Genomic DNA, 26,584 nt, shown 5'->3' on the forward strand with positions numbered 1-26,584 from the left:
ATTTTTAAAACTCACCGTGGAGACCACTCCAGCTTTTTGAGTATTAGAGGATGACGACTCCAAATAAACTCCACTATCAAGGACTTTTTCACCTGATGCACTTGAAGCAGGGATACTAACATACATAAAAGGAAAATAAAACATTTAAAAGATCATGATTTCCATTATTACGCAAATTCTGTAATCATTGCATGCATTCAGTAGGCATAAAAGAAGGAGTAAGAATATGGCAAGTATACTCTAAAAAGCAAATAGAAAAAAAACATTTTTCAAATATTTTTGACACTGACAATGGCATACTGGTGAGAACTGCTCCCTCGCACATCTGGAGTCCTAAATGCAAATTTCAGTCAGGTCACCATTTGCATAAAGATTGCACATTCTCAATGTCTCTTACTATTCCAGGTGCACCAGTTTCCTCTGACATTCCATAGACATATACTGTACATTAACTCAATATGCGACTCCAAATTGCCTCTGTATGAATCAATGTGGTCTGTGATTAGTTGCCGTTTCTCTCAGAAACTGATTCCAGCTATGCTCTTTATATTTTCAGCATAGACTCTAACTCAGATCTATCCTGTACTAGACTAGATTCAGTCTAGTACAGGACAGAATAATCACACAGTGCAAAGGCCACTGTACTTATTAGTAGTATAAAAAAAAAAAAGATCGCTCATTTGTTATTCATTTATTAAACCAACTACATAGCAATAAATATATGTTTGTTATTATTGGATCAGAGAAGCAAATCTGTTTTACTTATTTGTTAACATTTTCAAATGGGCCTCAGACCTCCACAAAATTAGTGACTTGCCCTGAAGAAAGCACCCATGCGATTATACGGACTTAACTACACTGCACCCGGAAAGTATTCACAGCGCATCACTTTTTCCACATTTTGTTATGTTACAGCCTTATTCCAAAATGGATTAAATTCATTTTTTTCCTCAGAGTTCTACACACAACACCCCATAAAAACAATGTGAAAAAGTTTACTTGAGGTTTTTGCAAATTTATGAAAAATAAAAAAAAACTGAGAAAGCACTTGTCAATAACTTGTCATTATTAAACAAGAAGGTGTTGAGATGCATTTACCTTAAATTATATTTTGCAAATGTAAATGTGTGGTGTTCGGTGGACAGTGTTCATAAAAAAACAAATTACTCATAGTTTCAGCAACCAGATTAATCTGGCAGAACATGCAATTCTTGCTAAAAATCACAGAAGCTCATCATATCCTATCAATTGCATAAGACATTAGACCAGGGCCTCATTTTGCCTCTAGAACAGCCTGAATGTTTTGAAGAATTGATTCAACAAGGTTCTGGAAATATTCTTTAGGGATTTTAAAAGCAGGCAGACTTGACAGCATACATCTTATGCAGATTTTTTGGCCATGGACTTATGCGGTAAACTGCTATCGCAGATCTTGGGACATGGTGCATTATCCTGCTTCAGGTATGCAATTTAAAAAAAAAGAAAAGAGTGGATTTTGGCTGTAAAAATATGTACCTTGTCAACAAATTTTAGGTATGCTGTAACACTGAAATAATGCTTAGTTGGTATTAAGAAACTTAAAGTGAAAATATCCCCACACCACCACCAGCCTGTACCATTAACAGAGGGCAGGATCAATACATAACTTTAATTCATGATTTTTTTTATACCAAATTCCGATGACACTTCCTAGTTTCAATTGTCTGAATGCTGTAGATACCGAGTTACAGCTAAATGTAAGATGGCTACAGTATATGGCGAACTACAGTAGGTATAACTCCATGTTATCGCCCAACAAAACAGTCATGGAATGTACATTCTTTTAATACTAGTGAATTGAAATTACAGTAAATCACTATTTTTTTATCATTAGCTGCCAGAAGGAAACACACAGTATCTTTACTTAAAGCAAATATTTCCTAAAAATATATTACCTTACCTCTCATTATTCTGCATGTATGGCTGACAAATTATGTCCCTGTGTTTAAGCAAAGCATTCAGAAGTCTTGTTTCTTTCAAATCATTCTGATTATCCTCATTGCTTGCTGAGTAATTTATATTAACCACATGGTCTTTAACTTGACACCCCTGTTTGAATAAATACAGAGTCATTACAAAATGCATAGCGATCTACCCCTTCAGTTTTATTTCTCTGAATTTGAATGTTTAATACAGAAAATATTTTCACTAGAGCTCAATTATGAAAGTTTTTTTATTAGTGTTTAATAAGATGAATTTTAATTATTACTATATTAGCAACAGGCAACTATGCTGCTTACAATATATAATGAAGAATCAGTAAAGAGAAACTACATGAAACAATACTGCATCATGGAAGCCTTATGCAACTCATGTATACAACTTTGCCCATACATTTTATTGTTTGCTTGTATCTAAATATTCTTAACAATCACAACTTTATAGTAATATATTACTATATTTTTAAAACTAGATTAATAATGGAGACTTAACTGGAAACCATATGATTTACAGCCACTGTCTACTGATGCTGTCTACACGTTTGTACTTTCTTTTACTTTCTGTTAAATCTTTGGTGTGAAACTCTTAGCAAATGCTCTTTGTGCTCTGTAGCTTTCACTTTAAGGGACTTTATAGTCTTCCTGGAATATTCGGTCAGCCATACCATTCAAGATCAAAACAGAAGATTGAGCTTGATGAATTACCATGCTTTATGTGATATAATTATAGTATTTAATTTCTGTTTCTGCTCAGCTGCATCAATGCACGGTCTGATTTACCAGTAATTAAAAGTCTAGCACATATTAGCATTAATGTGAAAAGTATTATATAAAGAATAGTTGATTGAGTTAATGTACAGATTAAGGAGATGAAATACAGCTCAAAGGTCTAAGCTGTTTAACACAAACCACATTTTCTATCCAAGAAAAAAAAAACATTCCTATTGGATTCAAAAAGAAAAGACTTGTTTGATAAGAAGTTACACACAATTTACAAATTGACATTTGAATAAAATGTTGGCCAAAGCAGAAAACAGATCACACTGTAAATCCATTCATTACTCAAACAGAGACAACAGCATTTGATGTTATATTCTTTTTCTGTCTTATTATAATAGCATGTAGACATTACATTTAATGTTTCTAAAGACAGTTTGCAATTGAAAAGGAAATTTAAGTCCAGGACAACAGCCAAGGATCTTTTGTAATGGTAAATGTAAACACTGAATGACCTATGGCTCTAATGTCACACAAATAAACAATTACTGTAAACCCACCTTATTTGAAGGCACAGTACAAAATCAGTCTCAAATTGTATACTCACTCTTGGGATTTTAATGGGATCAAAGCGCAGAACCTTCTTTTTGCAGCAGGGGTAAAATCCAATAATGTGAGAGTCTTGTTCTCTGGCTATACTTGGATATTGCACTTGTTCTGGGTGAAACCGGCAATGAGACAATTCAGTGAAAAGAAATACCTGTGAACATCAACATAGTGTGACAGAATCTTGATACTATTTAAAAAATTACATAACCATCATAGGAATCAACAGAATCTTAATCTCTACCAGTAGAAATTACTTAACCGATTTAGATTGTGTTTTTCTCTATAATTTGCTTGAACATTCCAGTTGATTTTGCGACTTCTCTCATTGCGCTAAGTATCATAGTTCACTTACGGGAACAGCTTATTCGCATTAATCTGAGACAGAGGCTGGGGGCAGAGAGGAGAGGGAAGCATGATGTCAGGAGTGGGGAGCTGGGCGAGGCCCTCATCAGTCACACGCCAGCCTCGGAGTGTACCTTGCCTCTAACTAAGCTAGTGAATAAGAGAAATACTTAATGGATTTAAATCAGGTTTTTTTTCTATAATTTGCTTGAACATTATGGTTGATTTTGCGACTTCTTTCATCTCACTAAATATCATAGTTTGCTTGCAGAAGCGATATATTCGCGCTAATCTGAGACAGAGGCTGTGTGACATCAGGAGTGGGGAGCTGGGGGCCCTCCTAACTCACGCGTCAGCCACTGTTTGAATCGGTCTACCTCAGGCCATTTTTGGAACGTAATTTGCCTTCGCTTAGCTAACAATGCCCATTTGTTTATTGGTTTTTAAAGTTTGTCCTGTTCATTACTATGCGAGTAGAGCCACGAGGGACAGCTAGTAAATAATAATTCTAAATGCATTAATGCAGTGGACAAATTCTAAATGCATATGGTAGTCTGCTAGGCTACCAGCTTTTCAAACCTGGTAGTCTAGATACACTTTCTAGAAGCCCATCTTTATATATATGATGGAGGGTTACCTTCAAATTTTTACAGAAATGTTTACTTGTAAAGTTGTGTTGTACACAAGTGCATAGCACTCTTCTATCGCAATATATAAATAACTGGCATCTTTGAAAAGAATATTTAAGTAAACAGATGATTTTAATGGATTGTGTCATGTTGATGCATGGTCTTTCTCCTTTCTTCCCACACAAGCCCAACACAACTCCTTTTCTGTCGCCCCGTGTCATTCATAGCTCACTTAGCCAGCGAAGACACCAGCAGCTGCAGTCCTCTGTATACTCTGAGGTGTGAATAAGGCATCCAACTGATCTAATCGCATTTTCACCTGAATGTACAATCAGCCAAGCACCTCAATCAACTCCAGAGAAACACCGTCATGCATACATCTGCATACTCAGAGACCTGATTATTTATGTAATATTATGCTTCTTCTTGTTATCAAAGGCCTGAAAAAAAACCACGTTTACACTCTGCAGTTTTTGAGCTAATACTAGGGACCAATTTCATAATCTCCAGTATACCTGTTACAAGCCCAGAGTATAGATCAATTAATGGTTAGCACTTTATTTATTTATTTGCTTTTTTACATAGTTTCTTTCTGTGACTGCATAAAGCAAGATCTGTTTGTAATGGAGTATAACTCTTTTATTTCAAAAGGTTAATGTCCATTTCCTAGGGCTGAACACTTGAAAATTTGTGACAGAACCACTGTCCAGACATTCAAGCCATCACATGTGATTAACCAGCTGCTAAATATTTAAGTAATTTTTCTCAGCGGTAGCAAGCCCTGTCAGTTCAAGAGTTACCTGCTACATCAATGCACATGTTTGTTTCAAAACTGTACATTTCACAAAATGACTAAGCACTGCATCAGTACTTTTCAGGTCTTGTAGGCTGACAGGTATAGGAAACAGTCTAATGTTACTGTGATTTCTCACCTTTTCAATCCTAAAATTCATTTTGCCTGAAAACAAAGGATAGCTTTTAAATGTGGTTTCTGGATAACCAAAATTTTATATCATTGTATTTTTCAAAATTATATCGGTTTCACAGTATTCTACGGTATTTTTTTTCCCCCATGCATGAGTGGATGTTAACCACATTTTGCACTGCAAATACTGCAGTAGACTGGCTAAGAATAACCTATTCTACTGTCATGAGAATCGTACGTTGTACGAAAAAAACATTTTAATGTGCACACAAGTATTAATACAGGTTTGCATAAAGTGATAGTTTTCAAAGGGGTGGCACTAATGAAGAGAAGGGATCACATTTCATGACAGTTGTAGTCAAAATATAGAAGCAAACAACTTAAACTAAAATTTTGAAAACATATTTTCAACCATCCAAAGTGGCATTCAGACTTAGTAAAATATCCAGATGTGCTTGTCAAAAGTTGTATTGCGCTGAACATGTCTTAGAAAAGGAAAAAATAGTAAATTTGTTTTGTAAACCAACTACACTTTGTTAATGTTAACAATCTCTGTCCACTGACACAAAGTGACTTTATAAACGACTTTACTATCATTAAACTGCATAATATTTAAACTAATAAATAATAACAATAAAATAAATAATAGTGCAAGTTAATAATACTATTACTTCAAGCCCAGGTGTATTACACAGTATTCACCAAATAAAAATAAAATAAAACAAGTGCAACTTGGTGATGACATCTTTACCAACTGAACCATCATTTAGGCAAATTGCATTAATATGGACCTTGCTTCAAGCTAAGCTATATACTGTACATAGATAATAAAACTGCAATTTGCATTTATAATGCTATTTGAGGTATAGCCCTACGGAATCGTATTAGGGCCACGGAGAAGAAAAAAAAACGATATGTCGAGAATAAAGTCGACATGTTGACTTTAATCTTGACGCTTATGTTGAGATTAAAGTCAACATTTCCACTTTATTCTCATAGTTTATTTTATAATTAAAGTAGAATGTCATAAAGTAAACTTCATCCTAAAATCAATGTTTAATTTACTAGATTTTCTCAAATCCTGTCATAAGTTAATGTAGGACATTAAATGCTTTGTGTTAAGTGTTCCCTGACCCAGTTGTTAATCACGACGCACTTCTTAAACTGACTTCCTCTACACTAAATGGAGGCGCTGGCAGTGATCAAAGCACAGAATACATTCACTTTATGATATTCTTGCTCTCTGAAAATTTAGAATGCTAAGATAAATACTTGATATCATTTTCAGGATGAAATGCTTTAAAGCAGGTATTAAAACATGCACGGTAGTGTGGTGGTAGTGCTGCTCCCTTGCAGTAAGAGGTCCCCAGGTGTACGTTCAGTGTAAAGAACTTTACAGAAGGTGTGACGAGGCTCAAAAAAATTGGATGTATGAATGGGTATCGCACAGGTTTAACTTAAATATTGTGTAAATGTTGGGTTCGTGATCTGGTGGTCGGAGACACAAACACAGAATTCAATGGATGTTCCACTAAGCGGGCTTTCTTTATTGCATGCGTGCTGACTCTGTCAGACGTACCAAACCCCCAGTTCCAATCCTTCCTTTTTCTTTCTCCACAGAACCAATCAGTACACGATAAACGTCTTTGTGAAATTAAAACTAGTTATAAACTTAGACCACGGAGTGTTCAGAACTTTAAAAAAAATCTTCGCTACACATGTTTAATTATGCCATTCATTCAGCAAGCATTGTGTGCAAGGCAGGAGCAAATGATACACTAGCAGGGTCAATATAGCATAACAAAACCCCATATCCTACATGACTTTGAAAGGAAACTGAAGCATGCCGAGTAATCCCAACAGAAAAACATGCAAATTCAAGGCAGGGAACACCCGAGACCCCCTTGCTGAGAGGCAGCAGTGTAACCTCCACACCACCGTGCCCCCACTTGATTAATACATGCTTTAATGCATTTCATCATGAAAATTATACAGTCATGGCCGAAATTATCAGCACCCCTGGAATTTTCCCAGAAATTGCACCATTTCTCCCAGAAAATTGTTGCAATTACAAATGTTTTGGTATACACGTTTATTTCCTTTATGTGCATTGGAACAACACAAAAAAACAGAAAAAAAGCCAAATCTGACATTTCACACAAAACTCAAAAACCGGGTGTGATGTAGAACCCTCGTCATCATCTGAGTTCACCTCTGCTATAGCACGTCTGTATGTGAAAACAGCAGTGTCAGATCGGGGGGACTGTGAACGTAACTGGGAGAATAAAACTGAATAAAAAAACAACGCTAACCTTTACAAGTACCATACATTTACACCAGCTGTTACATATTCAAATCAAATGTATGTTTTTATTCTAAAATAGTAAGAATAAAAGCAGCTCGCTTTTCAAAACGGAATCGTATGGGATCAAACTTGTCGGCAACTCTTACCATTATGCCACCAAAACAGTCAGGTTAAAGACGCGTCAATGTTACACACTAACGCAGGTTCTTTTACTGCAGTTATATTCTTGAATAAAAGAACACTTGTTTTGTTATACTTGCACCTTTTGTGAAAGTGTTTATTTGATATTTGGACTTCAGGCTTCACACATTATATGCTTCATGTCAACATTTTGTCAATTATTACTAAAGCATGAAAAACGCTTGTTTTAATGATGTGTAGATTGTTGTAGACACGGAACACACATGAAATGCATGTGTTCCAAATAACGATATAGTATATACTCTAGTCTATACAACTCTAACCAACTGACACGCAGGTAAAAAGACTTGAGCTGAAAAAACTTTGTGCGGTGGTGGGGGGATGTGAGAGCAGGCTGCTTGCTGCTTATCGGCACATTTAAAAGCCAAAAGACGCTGATGGAGAGGTGCAAAGGGATTTAAGGTGAGACAGATTTATGAGTTCTTTTGTAGGCTTCGGTAATTCTAGTGTTAATCGAGTTTCCCGGTTTGATGCATACCTGATGCACAGAGTGGATGAACTACACTTGACGAAAGGGTACTGGCAGAGCCCTTTAATAATAGTCTGCCAATGAAAAGAACGTGTTCAGTAACCCTAGCAGATATTGGCAGTGTTGTGTCTACCAATTTGGTTTGCACTGGGCACCAGCCACTTTTCAACATCTGGAGGAAATAGTACTATTATTTCTATAGTGCAGCATACCTAATTAACGTGGTCATCTGTTCTGGCAAGCGGGGGGGAACATGTACGGCATGTGCAGACAGTGCTTCACACACTTTGTGAAGCCAGGCTACAGATAACTCCTAAAAACTATTATTTTGGGTGAACAGAGGCAGAAAATTTCGGCTACATTGTAGGGGGAGGGACTATTTGGACACAGTGCTCTAAAGTCTCGGCTATTCATTTTCCAGACAGATGCTTCAGGCACAGGTTTTGGTGGCATGCTGATACAAAGTTTCAATGGTACTGAACACCTGATAAAAAACCTTGGCAAGAAACTATTGCACCAGGAGACCAGATATGCAGCAGTGGAATGGAATTAAGTGGGCCAGTCAACAGCTGAGGTACTACATCCTTGGTCTTGAGTTTACTCTAGTGAGGGACAATGCACCATTACAATGAATGGCCCTGCACAAAGAGTTGAATTCATAAGTCACAAGGTGGTTCTTGGACCTTCAGCACTATTAATTCTGGTTCAACATTGCCGAGGTTCCTTCTACACCAACACAGATCGTCTCATGCTTTACAGCATTTATGACTGAAGGCAGGAAGCACTTCTTTATACAAAGAGATGTGTGAATCTGAAGGAAACTAACGAGACAAGTAGTTAAAGCAGAAACCTTTACAACCTTATAAGTATTATTTGGGTGAGATACTAAGCCAGCTTAGCTATTAGCTAAACAAACTTAATGGACTGGTCTCCTCTCATTTGTCAGATATTATTATGTTCTTAAGTAACATCCCAAATCATAATAAATATGTTTCAACTGTGCTGTTAACATCATTGTTTTTTCTCTCATTTCTCAACACTCCCAACACAGGCAGTTTTTTGTATTTTATAAAATATGTGACTGATTACTTCAAAATCACTTGAAGGTAGGAGCATGCAATAATATTTTAATTGTTGTTTTAATGATGTGCAAGCTGAAATTGTCGAGTATGTCACTCACTTTGTAAAAAAACCAAAAACAAATCTTGAGAGTCCATTAATTCACTGTCTCATGTAGCCTACTAGGATAGACTACTGGATGTGTGCAAAGCGAGCACCTAGACATGCACAGGGATAAAAAGTCTTAAATTAAATAGCAAGATGCGGATCATCCTCACTCACATAGAGATAGTTTGGCTTTCAAAGCACTGATGTTGCTTAAAAGACGGCAATCTATTTGGACAAATTACGTAATTCTTTCAAATGGATTATTTTTATTTATTGGGCACATTTTATTTCACAAGCTGTTGTAGCATTGCTACATAAGTAAATATTATTACCATACACTTCTTAGGTGCTTTGAACATTAGAACACTCTAGATGAGAACAGGCCATTCAGCCCAAAAAAGCTTGCCAGTCCTATTCACTTATTTCTCCCAAAAAAACATCAAGTCGAATTTTGAAAAAAGTTTTACTGCCACCGCATACATCCACATATACACACATATATATATGTGTGAAACCTCAAGTGAACTTTTTTCACATTGTCATTATGAGGTGTTGTATTTAGAATTCTGAGGAAAAAAATTAATTTAATCCATTTTGGAATAAGGCTGTAACATAACAAAATTTGGAAAAAGTGATGCGCTGTGAATACTTTCCGGATGCACTGTATATATACTGTATATGGCATGGTTGTTGGTGCCAGACGGGCTGGTCTGAGTATTTCACAATCTGCTCAGTTACTGGAATTTTCATGCACAGCCATTTCTAGGGTTTACAAAGAATGGCGTGAAAAGGGAAAAACATCCAGTATGCAGCAGTCCTGTGGGCGAAAATGCCTTGTTGATGCTAGAGGTCAGAGGAGAAGGGGCCGACTGATTCAAGTTGATAGAAGAGCAACTTTGACTGAAATAACTTGTTACAACCGAGGTATGCAGCAAAGCATTTGTGAAGCCACAACATGCACAACCTTGAGGCGGATGGGCTACAACAGCAGAAGACCCCACCGGGTACCACTCATCTCAACTACAAATAGGAAAAAGAGGCTACAATTTGCACAAGCTCACCAAAATTGGACAGTTGAAGACTGGAAAAATGTTGCCTGGTTTGATGAGTCTCGATTTCTGTTGAGACATTCAAATGGTAGAGTCAGAATTTGGTGTAAACAGAATGAGAACATGGATCCATCATGCCTTGTTAACACTGTGCGGGCTGGTGGTGGTGGTGTAATGGTGTGGGGGATGTTTTCTTGGCACACTTTAGGCCCCTTAGTGCCAAATGGGCATCGTTTAAATGCCACGGGCTACTTGAGCATTGTTTCTGACCATGTCCATCCCTTCATGACCACCATGTACCCATCCTCTGATGGCTACTTCCAGCAGGATAATGCACCATGTCACAAAGCTCGAATCATTTCAAATTGGTTTCTTGAACATGACAATGAGTTCACTGTACTAAAATGCCCCCCACAGTCACCAGATCTCAACCCAATAGAGGTTCTTTGGGATGTGGTGGAACAGGAGCTTCGTGCCCTGGATGTGCATCCCACAAATCTCCATCAACTGCAAGATGCTATCCTATCAATATGGGCCAACATTTCTAAAGAATGCTTTCATCACCTTGTTGAATCAATGCCATGTAGAATTAAGGCAGTTCTGAAGGCGAAAGGGGGTCAGTCAAACACCATATTAGTATGGTGTTTAGGTGAGTGTATATATATGTGTGTGTTTACCTGATCAGGAGCATCTTTTGTTTCTTAAGTACATATTGAGTTTTTCTTTGTGTATATGGATGTGTATATACTGTAAGGTGCCTTACCCTATTATTGGCACCCCTTGTAAAAATTAGTAAGGGTATGAAAAAAAAAAAAATCACTGTTTGCATAAGAACCATAATCTTGCACTGATAAAATATCCAACTTTTAATTGAAACAAGTTCATTCAAAGAAAAACAAAGCCCTCATCAAGAAACAAATATTTAACAAAAACACACATGCCACAATTGCTGACACCCTTCGAAATTAATGTGAAACAATATAACTGAAGTATGTTTCCCATTTAAATTGTACATTAAGTTGATTGGAGTGTATAGGAATTTCCTAGCTGAAATCAATGACTTCTCCATTAACTGGGATACAAAGGTGAGGAGACACAGAATCAGATTTCCTTAACCAACCATCATCATGGCAAAGAAAAGAGAACACTCAATCCAAATGAGGGAGAAGTGTGTTGCCCTGCATAACTCTGGGGGGGAAGGATGGTTATCAAAAATAGCTATTTGCCTGAAAATGCCCATTTCTACAGTTAAGACAATAATAAAAAAAAAGTGGTCATCAACTGGAATTGTGACAAACTTGCTTGGAAGAGGACCAAAGTTTATTTTACCCCCACATACAGTGAGAAGGATGGTAAGTGGCAATAATATCTCCAAGTATCACTGTTGGGGAACTGCAAGAAAAAGTAAAATCCTGGGGTTATCAAGTCTCCAGAACCACCATCAGACGGCAACAGATTATTTGGATGGTATGCCAGAAAGAAGCCTTTTCAGTCAGTTATCCACAAACATAAGTGCCTGGAGTTTGTAAAACGTTACTATAACTTTGACTGGAACTGTGTTCTATGGTCTGATAAAACAAAAATTGAACATTTGGGCAATAAACATGCAAAGTGGATTTGGTGTAAAAAGAAGGATAGCTATAATGAAAAGAACCTTGTCCCAAGTGTGAAATATGGTGGAGGTTCTGTGATGTTGTGGGGCTGTTTTTCCTCCAAAAGCCCTGGAAACATTGTTGGGGTACATGGCACCATGGATTCTGTGAAATATCGGGAGATTGTAAATCAAAAACTGGATATCCAAATCAACCCTGCAATGGTTAACCGACCACAAAATCAAAGTTCAGCCATGGACACCTCAGTTCCCTAACCTGAACTCTGTTGAAAATCTGTGAAATGAGCTGAAGAGAAGAGTTACATATGAGAATGCATAGGACCCTGGATGATCTGGAGAGATTATGTAAAGGAGAATGGTCTCAGATTCCATGTTCTGTATTCTTCAATACAGGTTACAAGAGAAGACTCCATGCTGTTATACTGGCAAAGGGAAGTTGTACAATGTATTAAATGCAGGGGTGCCAACAATTGTGGAAAGTATGTTTTTGTTAAAAATATTTATTTCTTGATGAGGGCTTTGTTTTTCTTTGAATAAACTAGAGGTTTCATTTTTCCAGTGCAAGATGACTGTTCTTCAGCAGGGATTTTTTTTCTAACCCTCCTTACTAATTTTTACAAGGGTTGCCAATAATAGTGGAGGGCAATGTATGTGGTGGATTTCTGTAATCCATTACAGTTAAAAGTATAGATTTGGTGTGTTTTGGATGTTTTTATGTACAGTATATAGGCACAGAAAAAGGGGAATTTACTTGGTTGGTGCTTGTGAGTCAAATGTTTGTAATTGTTCAGCTAAAATATATTCATTAATGTAATTTTTTCTTTGATGTTGTTCCATAACTGTTTCCTTTTGTTTTCTGTCAAGAAGTGGCAGAACAACCAGGTCTACTGTGTTAACACGAACGTAACAAGTTAAATCGTCAGTGTAGCATTTCTCTCTTTGAGTTTTGGGGAATTGTTACATTGTCTTGGGTCGGGGGTCCTCGATTTCATAACACCACTTTTTTTCTTTCATTATTTAAAATACACATATACATATCCTTACCCAGCTGCAACCTGCCCCAACTCATGCCTCCTGCCTCTCCAGCTCCTTCTGTCCCTAAGACGACATATTGTTCTCAAAATCACAGTTATTAAAAAGCATTTACTACAGCTGCTTTTTGTTCCTTTTTTCACCCCATGAAACATAAGTTTAACATTGACCGAAAATATTGCATGTTTCACTGAAAGATGATCTGTGTCAGGAGCGATAAAAATCCCGTCTACTGAAAGGATGATCCGCTTTATGAAGGGAAACACCAGAATTGTGCAGTTTCAAGAGCATGCGCTGGTACAGTGCATTGCCACACCCACCACACAACAAAACAGCTCAGGATCTTGGTTGGCAACAGCCCAGGCAGACCCATGGTCCAGTCCGACCCCCCCTCCGGAAATTACCCTCTATCTGCTGTAGCCAGATGTTACCCTTGGCCTGGTCAAGCCACTCGGGTCCTCAACAAACCAGCAGTAGCCAAGGATTATCTGAAGGGACACAGTACCGATGGAGTCCAGTTCTCATCTCCGGTCACTGAATAGTGTCTATGTTGCACAACCAATTAGCAAGACAGGGAGCACCAGGACTCTAAAGACTTGGACCTTCATCCCTTTGCATAGATATTGTAAGTGCCACACACCTTTTTCCAGCAACCTCATGACCACCAAATCCCCCCACCCCCAATGCTCTCCCAATCCATCTACTGATTTCATAAGAAGAGTCATCAGAGAGATGAATGTCACTACTGAGGTAAGTAAACATCGAGAAAAGGTTGACATGCTCTCCACAGACAGACACACTGCTGATGGCTGTGCCTAAGAGGTCATTAAAGGGTTGAGAAAAAAAGCTGCAAAGGAAAAAAATAGCTGTATAAGGATTATAAGTTTAATAATTCCAATGTGAATCATAGGGTGGATGAGAACATTAGGGCAATCAAATAATAAGGATAGTATGGAGGCAAAAAGGCAGTTAGAGAAGAATATAGCAAATAAGGCAAAAGATGTCCCATAGAGATTCTTTCAATATTTTAGTGGTAAAAGAACAGTCAAGGAGGAGGTGAAGTGCATTGGAAAAAGTAAAGGGGAATTAAAAAATACAGACAATAAATAGCAGATGTTCCAAACTCACATTTTCCTGGGGAAATACATGAACTCCAAGCGGTGAAAGGTACTACTAAGGAGGTACCGAGTGATTTGAAAAATGAAGTAGAACAAGTACTGCTTAGATTAAATAGGCTGAAATCAAACAAATCACCAGGACCAGATAACATTTACCCTCAAGTTCTTCAAGAGGTTAACAAGTACATATAAACTGCTCAAAAAAATTAAAAGAACACTTTGAAAACACATCATCTCAATGGGAAAAAATCATGCTGAATATCTATATTGATATAGACTGGGTAATGTGTTAGGAACGAAATGATGCCACATCGTTTGATGGAAATTAAAATTATCAACCTACAGAGGGCAGAATTCAAAGGCACCCTGAAAATCAAAGTGAAAAAATGATGTGGCAGGCTAGTCCATTTTGCCGAAATTTCATTGCAGCAACTCAGTAAGCTTAGCATGCATCACTGTTTCATTAATGGAAGGAATTAAGAAGATTGAGCAACACAATGCAAGAACAGGAGTTTTACTGAAAAGACAATATGGGCATCAAACTAAAAGAAGTGGGAATTTAGGGTAGTGTTTGTAGTTGGGTGCAAAATTGGCTCCGACATAGGAAGCAGAGGGTTAAAGTGTGAGGAACCCTATCAGACATTAAGATTGGTGTTCCATGGGGGTCAGTGCTAGGGCTGCTGCTATTTTTAATAAGTAACAAACTGATTATGTTTGCAGATAGTTGGATTGGCAGATAATCTAGAATCTGTTGAATAATTACAGAGGGGCTTGGACAGCATACAGGCTTGGGCAGATATTTAGTAGATGAAAGTTAATGTACATGTGAAGTACTACATATAGGAAGTAAAAAGTAAGGTTTGAATACAAAATGTTAATTTTAAAAATCAAAAGTACACCATATGAGAAGGATTTAGGAGTTGTACTGGATTCGACACTATCAACTGCCAGACCTGGTCCACAAGACATTAAGAAGGCAAGAAGAATGTTAGGTTATATAGCACAATGTACAAAGTAAAATTCCAACAAGGTTATGCTTAAGCTTTATAACATACAGGCCTCATCTGGAATACTGTGTGCAGTTTAGGTTTCCAGACTACAAAAATGACAGGAGCACTGGGAATAAATTAACAGCAGAGTGGCTACGCTAATTCCAGGACTACTGGGGATGAATTATGAGGAATTTAAAAGAGCCGAGCTTTTCCAGTTTAAGCAAAAAAAGATTAAGAGATGATTAACGTTTTTAAAATTATAAAGGGAATTAGTACAGTAGATTGAGACTATTATTTTAAAATGAGTTGATCAAAAACATAGGGACACAGTTGGAAACTTAAAGGGTACATTTTCCACAAACATTAGGAAGATTTTCTTTACAAAGATAATCATAGACACATGGAATGTCAATATCAATTTATTTATATAGCACATTTAAAACATAGGAATGCTGTGGCCAAAGTGCTTTACAATAATAGAATAAAAGAAAAAACATACAATTAACATAAATAACAAATAGAAATAAAATAAATGAACATAAATAAAACAAATAATAAACAGAAGTAATGTTACACAATCACAATGAGGAAACCATCAGTATTACTGAAGGTCACAGAATGCAAGTGAAAAGAAATGAGTCTTTAATTTTGTTTTGAACAGTCCAATTGTAGACGACTCTTTTACGTAATGAGGTAAAGAGTTCCACAGGCGAGGAGCAGCAGCTGCAAAAGCCCTGAACCCCCCTTAGTTTTACACTTGGTACGAGGGACAACAAGAAACAACTGACCAGAAGATCTAAGCACTCTAGATGGCTGGTGTAAAGCACACAATTCAGATAAATAGGCAGGAGCAAGCCCATGTAAAGATTTAAAAACTAGCAACAAGATTTTAAAATCAATTCAAAAACTGACAGGCAGCCAGTGTAAAGGAGCTAATATTGGAGAAACAGAATCAGACTTTCTTGCCTCAACCAGAAAGCGATCGGCAGCATTCTGAACCAACTGTAACCTGCGTATCAGGGATTTGCTAATCCCAGAACACAGCGAGTTGCAGTAATCAAGGCGAGAAAAGATAAAAGCATGAGTGGCTTTCTCAAGATCCCTAGAAGATAAAAAAGGCTTGATCTTACCTAATAGACAAAGCTGGAAAAAGCAACTCTTGACTACAGAATTATTCTGTTTCTCAAAAGAGAGGTTACTGTCAAAGATAACACCAAGATTGCGGACTTGAGGTTTGCAAAAGACAGAGAAAGAGCCGAGAAGTCCAAGACCAATTTGGGCTTTAGCTGATGGACCCACTATAAGCACCTCTGTTTTATTTTGATTCAGATCAAGAAAATTATTAGCCATCCAGGATCTTAGTTCAAAAAGACAGCTGTGTAGTTGATTTATTGCAACGTTGCAAATGCGAATATAAACCTGTGTACAGTATAATCAGCATAGCAGTGAAAAGAAATAATAAATTTCCTAAAAATAGCTCCAATAGGGTGAAGGTATATACAGAATAAAATAGGACCCAAATTGGATCCCTGAGGAACACCACATTTAAGAGGAGCAGTAAACGAAAAAGAGGAATTTAAAGTCACTGAAAAGTGTCTACCAGTTAGATATGACCTGAACCAATTAAAAGCAGCACCTTTAAGCCCAACAAGATGTTCAAGCCGCAACAGCAATATCTGATGGTCAATAGTGTCAAAGGCAGCAGACAGGTCAAGGAGGACAAGGACTGCAGCGCCACTCGAGTCAGTAATAATAGAGATGTCATTGAATATTTTAAGTAGGGCCGTCTCAACACCATGATAATGTCTAAAGCCAGATTGGTAGATCTCAAATAAATTATTGGAGTTAAGGTGACCAGCCAATTGATTATAAATATTTTTTCTAATATTTTAGCCAGAATTGGCAATTGGGAAATCAGGAGAAAATTGGCTAAAACTCCAGGATCTAATTCTGCCTTTTTTAGACTGGGACATACAGCAGCATGTTTAAAAAATGAGGTCACAACTCCCCCACTAATATTACTGGCTTTTTCCAGCTTAGAAATGAAGGTAAACGAAGGTGAACTAAAGCTGTTTCTTAGTTTGTTCATTTATTTTAAATAAAACTAAATGCTGCAATGCCCTGCACTCGGGTTGTTTCAAACATTTAGTTTATTGAGCATGCCAGAGTGGGCACTTGGAGCCCTCTCTGTGGGCACGCGTGCCGTCGCCCCAGCACAGAGTTCGTTACTAGAAAGCCAGAGGGACACAAAGCTAGGCTGCTCCCCTTCCCCTCTCCATGCGCACCTGAGGACATTTCTCACATCACCCGCCCCTCTGCCTAGCAGCCCAATGGGAGCGCTTTCACACTGTCATGTCTGGGGTAAGATGGAGTCTGTGGCGAAGGTGATTCCCGTGGTGGGGTTGCAGAAAAACTAGGTTGGAGGGGATATGGTATAGCGGGTCCACAGCTCAAAATTGAAAAGGCCAGTTTTAATAGATAATCGCCGAGTGGTTCCCGGGAGCTTCATGATATGGGTTGTCCTCTCTTATGTGCACAGGTGAGGAGTTGTCTGCATCTGTAATTGTTGCCGGGAGCTGCTAATCGCCATACCTGATCCACGTCCCCGTAATATACAGTATAATAGAAGCGTGAGGTGGATGAAAAGGGGAAAAAAAGAGAGAGAGTACGGGACCGAAGGTTAATGGGGAAGACCTGCGTGAAACACTTGATTAGATAGATGGGATGACAAAGGACAGCACAGTTAGTTCCGAAAAGGAAATCCTTAAAGTATGGAATTCTCTGCTAAATAATTTTAAGTCAATGAAAGCACTTGGGATTGCTTTCCTTACTTTGTTTGGATCAACTCGTGAGCTTGTGAGCAGCTGTTTTCAGCTTTGAATTATATCAAATCTGGCACCAGAAACAGACTAACAGATGTCCCGAGTGCTGCATGTGTTGCTCTCAAACTTACAAAGTATAAGCCAAGGTTAGAAAAATGATCAGCATGCATACAACAGCAAAAATCACATTAATTATTTAAAAGCATGCCAAATGCATACTTTTACCTTTCAATAAAAAGTTGTTTGTATCATTGAAAGCTCTGTTATTGCATTTTTCTATTAAGGCAAAATATGTTAATGTAGGAGTTGTTTTCTCTAAACTAAAACCTTAGTATTCAGGTTAAATTGTCATGTTGGCACTTTGTGATAGTATATTAAAACTGCCGTAGTATAATCATAAGGAAAAAAAGGAAATCTAATTACAGTGGTACCTTGAGATACGAATGCCCCAACGTATGAGTTTTTTGAGATACGAGCTGTCACTAGGTCGATTTTTTGCCTTGAGTTACGAGCCAAAATTCAAAATACAAGCCATCAAAGAGCTTGTCGCCGCACATTCCGAGGAACTGACAACGGAGGAGTTGACGGAACTACAGATGCAGCAACATACGGAGGTTGATACAGGAGATCGGTATCGTAGAGGAGCCAGAGGCGGAGGAGGTTATCTCTTCAAGCGAGATAAAAAAAAGTGTTGGCTATGTGGGAAAAAGTTTTGCACTTTATTGAAAAGAAACACCCTGAAAAAGTTGCAACTGATCGTGCAGGGGCGCTATTTAATGACACTTGCCCAATACTTGACTTTATTGAAAAGAAACACCCTGAAAAAGATTGCAACTGGTTGCGTAGCGGCGCTATTTAATGACACTTGCCGAACTCATTTCAGAAACATTCGAAAGGGGAGGACGAAACAAAACTCCTTGGACAGGTTTCTATTGAAATGCCCTGAGAATGAAAGTGATGAAAGCGTGGCAAAAAAGAAAAAAAAACTAGTGAAGAAGAAAATTAAGTTAAGCAAAAGTGAAGTGAAAACAAAAAACATTACAATAGGCTAATCGGCTCCGCCAACATCTGTTTATTTCTTTAGATTATCTTTTATGTATTAGGTTTTATTTTGTTTGTATACAATATTTGTTCATTATAAATACATTTTTCTTATGTTGAAAACATTTAACAAAAAATTGGGTTGGTTTTTTGGGGGCTGGCAATAATAATTTCATTTTCCTCCACAGTTATCTGTGGTAAGACTTAAAATTTGTGATTATAGTAATAAACACACACGTGCACACACTTGTTTCATAATAAATTCTTTCTTATAGAGATATGACTTAAATAAAAGTGAAAAGAAAAAGGATACATTATCACTTTCCAAACTTAGCAATACTATTAAAACAAATTGCAATATTATATTGTAACCTAAATACTGATATAATGTGAATATTGTGGGGTCAAAAGCAATTCCCACAAACTAATGAAAAACCAAAATTAAGCCAAAAGCTCAACTTAAATATTATCAGGACATTTTGTCTTTGAATAACTGCATTCACACTAGTGTTAGTGATCTTTTTATACAAATAAATAAAACTAAGAATTGTACACAGAGTACTTCCTTTCTCAGATGACAGTAGAAAGAGTTCAAGGCACCAACTAAAGGAATCTGAACACACTGTTTTTTGTTATACATATTAATAAAAAATGAATTAATCATATTATGAAAGTGAATAAAACTTGATTAATCTCAAAAAGAAAAAATAGATGTGTTAAAAATGTTGCAATACTATACTGCATAGATTTATCTGATACATTAGGATCACAAGTCTATTGCCTTACTAGAACTACAATGAAAAAAATACAAAGATGCAAGCAGAATGAAACATCAGCAGTGCAGTTTGACAAAATATAACTAATTATATCATTACACTGCAAAATTCAAGACTGCAAAATGTATCCATTCTATTTTCTGTACCACCTTTTCTAATACAACATTCACAAGGCACAGATCATTCAAGAAAGGAAGAAACCAGTTTCACAGTACTTTCCACATTCTATCTTTCTGTGTTTTATTGAACCTACTTAATCCACTTCAGGGTCTGGGAAGCTGAAGCACATCCTAGTACTGGTCCACTAATGGGGCATTGCTACACTCAGATTAATTATTGACTCAAAATTGACTAAGTCACAAACGTTTAAAATGTAGGAGAAGACTGGTGTAACTACAGAAAATCCACACAGAAATAGGGAGAACACGCAAATACCACACAGGCAGTGCCCAGGTTGAGATCTGAACCCAGAACTCTAAAGATGGGAAGTAGCAGCAATTGATAGCATACCATTGTGCTAAACAATCATACCATCATTATTACTATATTCATCATTTAATTATTTAATATTTAAACTACTATATATGTCTCCAAGATGTGGGAGAAAACTGCCATGCCCGGAAAAAACAGCATGAACAGGTGGAGAATATATAAATTCCTCACATACAGCAAGTTGATCAGAATGACAGATTGGGCTCTGGATACATGAGTTACTGCACTATTGTGCCAACCATGTTCTGAGCCCAACTTGACTTTAAAGAAATAAGGAAGTTATGTTAAGATGAATTTATTCAGCACTGTGAACATGTCTGAACACAAACGTTACATAATAATTTCATTATTTCTCAAATCACAAAATTAGCCTTTAGTTTATTTCAGACGGTCTTCTGGTACATTTTGTAGTTACATACTGTATTATTGTAGAGCAGTGATTCTTAACCTTTTTTGAGTCACAGACCCTTTAAGAATCTGATGAAAGCTATGGGCCCCCTTTCCCAGAAACATTCACATAAACACAACTTTGCATGCAATGTATATAGTAATGGCCACTACTTTTCTGATCTCTCTCTCTATCTTTTTTAGGCGACACTTCTTCTGAGCAGCAGCGAGTGGAAGCACAGAGCAGCGGTGCCTCCCACAGGCACATAGCCCTTCGCAAACACCCGAGTAAGTTCAACTGGAGTAAAGCTGACAGCCGAACAGGAGAAATAACCAGCAGTGAGAAATTCAAGTTGATCGCCCAGCGGTTGGTTGAAACTTAAAAACCAACGGTCTCTTAGGTGCTTTTGGCGCTTTCCGCATTCAGCTGAATCACCAAGTTACTGCAAAAACAGAGAAGATGATATAAATGTTCAATACAAGTTCCATTTGTTCTCTGTTTAGTGTCCTGCAGCGTGTACAGGTCAGGTTTCCTGGCCGACAATGTAGACAGACCTGCCAAATGTGTTTAGTTAATTTAGAGTTGGTCAGAAAAATACGCGAATTGGAAGACCGCGTTAGGAATCTGATAGCAATTAAGCAAAATGAAAATTGGATCGACTTGGTTTGTTTAGACAATTCAGCTACTTCCAATTTGGCTTTAAACTCTCCAGGTCCCACTGTAGTCAGTGCGAGGCCGAAATCATCAGCACCAATTCAGCACCAGGGCGAGTGGGTAACAATAAGAGGGGGGTCTAAGAAGCCAAAATTAAGTCCCTCGGCACCCAGGTCACCAATTCGGTCCCAGAACAGATTCTCAGCAGTGTGTCTGTGGATACAGAGAACAAAAAAATGCTCATAATTTCCGATTTCATAGTGCGGAATGTTAGAATTCCAAACTATGTTAAACCAGCAGTTAATATTAAATGCCTCACAGGGACAAAGATTTCTGACACAGAGGCATCATTGGATCGTGTCTTAGATGAAGCATCTACCTTATTGCTGCATGTCGGCACTAATGATATTCATTTACAGCAATCTGAGGTATTAAAGAAGAACTTCATCTCTCCATGCACTAAAACTAAAGTAAAATGTCGAATTTAGTTGTATCTGGCCTCTTATCAAGATTATATAGATGGATGTGATTTATAGCAGATTGTGTTCCCTTCACTGCTGGCTAGAAACCTGGTGTGCAAAAAAAGTGTAGCCTTTGTGAACAATGGAGATGATTTCTGGGGTAGGCCTGGATTTTTTAAAATAGATTGTCTTCATCCTAACTGAAGGGGATCTTATGTATTATCCCAAAATATGATAGCAAAACTGCCTGGCTGACTGATTAGAGCACCATCAAGGCCAGATCATGTGATCTTAAAATCACAGGCTGTTGTGTATCCCACCTGTTACTTTCCTGAAGCTATTACCCATAATCCCTGTTATTTTAATGTACACATTGATGTGGAAACTGACTCTTTTAGAAAATGTTTTACTTATTTGTTAAATTCAGTAGGACTTTGTCAGATTGTCAAAGGTCCAACTCAATCATAACCACACATTAGATTTAATTATAACTTAACAATGTTGAAATTCAAAATTTAAATATTACTCCATTAAATTATATTTCTCGGTCACTACTTGATTACATTTGATTTGGTTCTGCTCTGACCATTACACTCACAGATTAAAGCAAAGACAGTGCGACATTTAGATTGTAATTCTGCTTCAAAATTTATAGATACTTAAAGTCAAGTGTAATTGTGGAAAACCATTTAGATCAGTTAACATCACATTTTAATGTGACCTTGAGAGATGCTCTAGATGTAGTGGCTCCCCTTAAAACAAAAGTGATCAAAGCACGTAGAAACTCTTCCTGGTTTAACGAAAACACTCAAGCTCTTAAATTAGAGAGTGTTGAAAACTGGAATGCACATGGAGAACAACAAAGCTGCATATCTTTCAAATTGCATGGATAGACGGCGTAACAAGATATAAAATAAGCTCTTGTTAAAAGCTCACTCAAACTACTATTCTACAATAATAGATCACAATTTAAAAATCCTTGGGTACTGTTTAGAACAGTAGCTAAATTAACAAAAGGGAATTCAGATATGCAGTGCAAAGTACCAATTGATATTAGTAGTACAGACTTCATAAACTTCTTTAATGAGACAATTAAAAATGCAAGATCCCAGATCTAAACATCACAGTGCAAAGCACATACTAGCTTGGCAGACCCTGTCTCATATTGCATTCAATACTTTAAAATTTTAATCCTGTTACTGAGCAGGAAGTCTTGACTTTAATTTCTAAAATGAAACCTACTACTTGTTCCCTAGACCCAGAGCCAATTAAACTAGTAAAAAGGGCAATGGATGTTCTTACAGCGGCTATTCTTAACATTAATAGTTCATTATTGCATAGCTCAGTACCTGAGGCACTAAAAGTGTCAGTCATTAAACTATTACTTAAAAAGTCAGACCTTGACCCCCACATTCTTAATAACTATAGACCCATTTCAAATTTATCCTCTCTCTTTGAAATACTTGAAAAAGTAGTTGCCAATCAGCTTCAGTCACAACTTACACATCACAATTTATATAAGAAATTCCAGTCTGGTTTCCACACTGGTCATAGTACAGAAACTGCACTAACACGTGTTGTAAATGACATTCCGATATCCTCTGATGTAGGAAACTCCACTTTAATTATTTTGTTACACAAAAGCGCAGCATTTGACACCAATGACCATTCTCTTTTACTGCAAAGGCTAGAAAATGACATTGGGCTTACAGGCACTGTCCTTACCTGGTTTAGTTCTTATTTATCAAATCGATTCCAGTATGTACTGAAATGTGCTGACAGTACTCAATCATTACAGTATACACGGAATTGAGATATAGTATCCCACAAGGCTCAGTACTGGGACCTTTACTGTTTTCACTTTACATGCTTCCACTGTGATCTATCATTAGAAAATGTTAATTTTCAGTTGTATGCAGATAACACCCAGTTAAACCTTTCTTTTAGACCAAATGAAGATTCATTCAATGTTGTCTTTAATTAGTTGTGTTAGTGAATTAAAGGAGTGGATGAATGAGAACTACTTGTCTTTATACACTGATAAAACAGAGATGTTAATTATTGGAGGGAATGATGCTGATCGCAACAATATTTTGTCATCATTTAACTCTGATGGAATCACCATTAATTTTACTGCATCAGCCCGTAATCTAGGAATCTTTGATTCTAGCATGTCATTTAAAGTGGACATTACAAATCTGTCTATATCATGTTTCTTCCGTTTTAAATAATTGGGAAATTAGTGCTTTCTAAATAATCAGGATTCTGAGAAATTAATTCATGCATCTATTTCTAGTAAGATTGACAACTGCAATGCGGTGTTCACTGGATGTTCAAACAATTCTTGCAGTAGCATTTTGGATTAACTGAAAGCTGTGTAAAGAACAATTACAAGAGCAGGAAGTCTTGACTTTAATTTCTAAAATCCACTTGGTGCCACTGCCCACCTGCCAAGTTGTTTTGCCTGCCTAAAGTAAAGTCATCTCTGATGTAGAATCGCAGGAATCATCAGGTAGAGGGGGTTCTTTCATCAGACTGGCTAGCCTAGCAATGACTCAGCTGTGGAATGGCCAATAGGGGGAAGCAGCATGATGGCCAAGTTCATCAGCCGATTGCGGCACTTCTTGTGCAATTTTGGGCTATACAAAAATAAATTGTATCGTATTGCATTGTATGATAATTATGAAATACAATCCTCTTGTGCAAATTAAAACAGATCTACTACTACTAAGTTTTCTACTATAACAAAATCTACTGTAAATCAACAGTACTGGGCTGTATAGTGAATATAAATGTAAATTTTTATCTGACCCTCACAGTCCCCCTGAAACCCATCCATGGACCCTGCCCAGCATTGTTTGAGAGCTATTTATCTTCTATTATAAAGTACAGTAGCTGAGACACAAGTTTTGAGACACAGAGCTTTGTTTTCAAGTATGACTGCCACTTACTGTTTTGAAATGATGATTGCAGATCAAATATTTTTAACAAGTGTCATGCAAAACGTTATACATCAATAATATATTTATATTTTATAAATACAAGCCAGCTTTACACTGACTTGAAAAAACATCAAAAAAGAATTCATTAGATCAGCATAAAAATACAGCATTAATAAATGCCATGGATGTTGCAGAACAGCCAAAAAATGTGTTGTATATTGAGAAAAGTCAAGCATACATGGAAAACAGGCCATTATTTTCATTAAGGAAGTGCAGTGAGCATAGTTTAAGTAAATGGCTGCTTAACTTAAATCCCATTATTTACTGAGACTACCATCAGCTTGAAATAACTGGAAAGTTTAAAGTTTATTTCTTCAAATCTATAAAGGGAGAAAGAGTTTAAGGTGGAAGGATGTTTCATGCTGTTATATGTATAACACCCCAACTGGAGCGACAGATCAGCCAATACTATGAAGAAGGAAGATGAATAACTTTACTTTAACATAATCTACCATGGGGTGGCACGGTGGCACAGTGGGTAGCGCTGCCTCGCAGTTAGGGGACCCGGGTTCACTTCCTGGGTCCTCCCTGCGTGGAATTTGCATGTTCTCCCCGTGTCTGCGTGGGTTTCCTCTGGGTGCTCCAGTTTCCTCCCACAGTCCAAAGACATGCAGGTTAGGTGCACTTGCGATTCTAAATTGTCCCTAGTGTGTGTTTGGTGTGTGCACGCCCTGCGGTTGGCTGGTGCCCTGCCCGGGGTTTGTTTCCTGCCTTGCGCCCTGTGTTGGCTTGAATTGGCTCCAGCAGACCCCCGCGACCCTGTAGTTAGGATATAGCAGGTTGGATAATGGATGGATGGATAATCTACCATGCCTTTGATGCAAAGTGGCATACATTATGTAGTTATTACATTATGTTTGTGCTTGTTTTTATGAGTTTGTATCAGTGATGACAGACTTGTGAATATATAGTAAATATTAAATAAAACGGATACCTGTTTGCATTGTGAGCAAGTAAGATGGTTGATGGTACCCCAGATTTTCCAATATACAAGATTCCAGCAATGTAACTCTTCATATAGGTCATTAATATACCGATGTACATCCCAGTTTTTATCTCTGCAAAGAAAAAGGAAGCCCAGTTATAAGATGTAAAATAGTAACGAATATTACCAAAAAAACTCCATTCTCCAAGTCTGAGCTTGCTTTAGTTTTTGTAACCTTAATGCCACTTAAACATGCCTTCACTTTTTAAAGAGATTATGGAAAATGAATAAGTCCACCCAAATCCTTATTAACTTAAGAAGACATATCATGAAAAGCATACATCATATATTAATATGACAACTGTACAGTGGGAGAATTTATTGCTCAAAGTAGGAGTCTCTAACTCCAGCCTTCGAGCGCTACTGTGGCTGCAGGTTTTCATTCTAACATTTTCTTAAATAGTGACCAGTTGTTTAAGACTCAGTTCTCTGAACTTCTTTTTTTTTTTTTCATAAACAGCACCCAAATAGAAATGAGATGTTAACTGAACCAACAGATGACAAGCTAACTCGGGGCCTCAAACTCACATAATCCATAACCGAAGATCTGCCTTTCCTCCTCATTTACTGGTGAAGAAACCTGTCTTTCAAACGTAAAGCACTGTGGGAATTAAATCTTCCATGTTTACTTTCACTGCAGATGTTTTTCAGGAACTATTAATATTTTAGCAAAAAATGTACACATTTTCTGCTTTTTGACCATACAAAGAGATATGGGACATATGGATTAATCTGACACAAGTTACAGGAGTTTTTTTTTTCCTTTTACCATGGACTTTTTAAAATCCTTTGACACGGTCTAGCACTGATCACTTAT

General features: G+C 37.3%; 1 protein-coding gene across 8 annotated transcripts in view; it reads right to left on the reverse strand.

Annotated features, from left to right (window-relative positions):
- The window catches only part of kiaa1841 (KIAA1841 ortholog), a 124,626-nt gene that overhangs the window by 36,809 nt on the left and 61,233 nt on the right, over positions 1–26,584 (reverse strand). For all 8 annotated transcript variants that reach the window (XM_039737972.1, XM_039737971.1, XM_039737978.1 and 5 more), the window contains 4 exons: positions 25,717–25,840; positions 3,304–3,456; positions 1,940–2,088; positions 16–115 (listed from right to left, as the gene is read on the reverse strand). In XM_039737972.1, coding sequence (XP_039593906.1) covers positions 16–115; positions 1,940–2,088; positions 3,304–3,456; positions 25,717–25,840 — 526 coding nt within the window. The remainder of the gene's footprint in view (positions 1–15; positions 116–1,939; positions 2,089–3,303; positions 3,457–25,716; positions 25,841–26,584) is intronic.

This window comes from Polypterus senegalus, chromosome 16, assembly GCF_016835505.1.
Source record: "Polypterus senegalus isolate Bchr_013 chromosome 16, ASM1683550v1, whole genome shotgun sequence".
NCBI lineage: Eukaryota > Metazoa > Chordata > Cladistia > Polypteriformes > Polypteridae > Polypterus > Polypterus senegalus.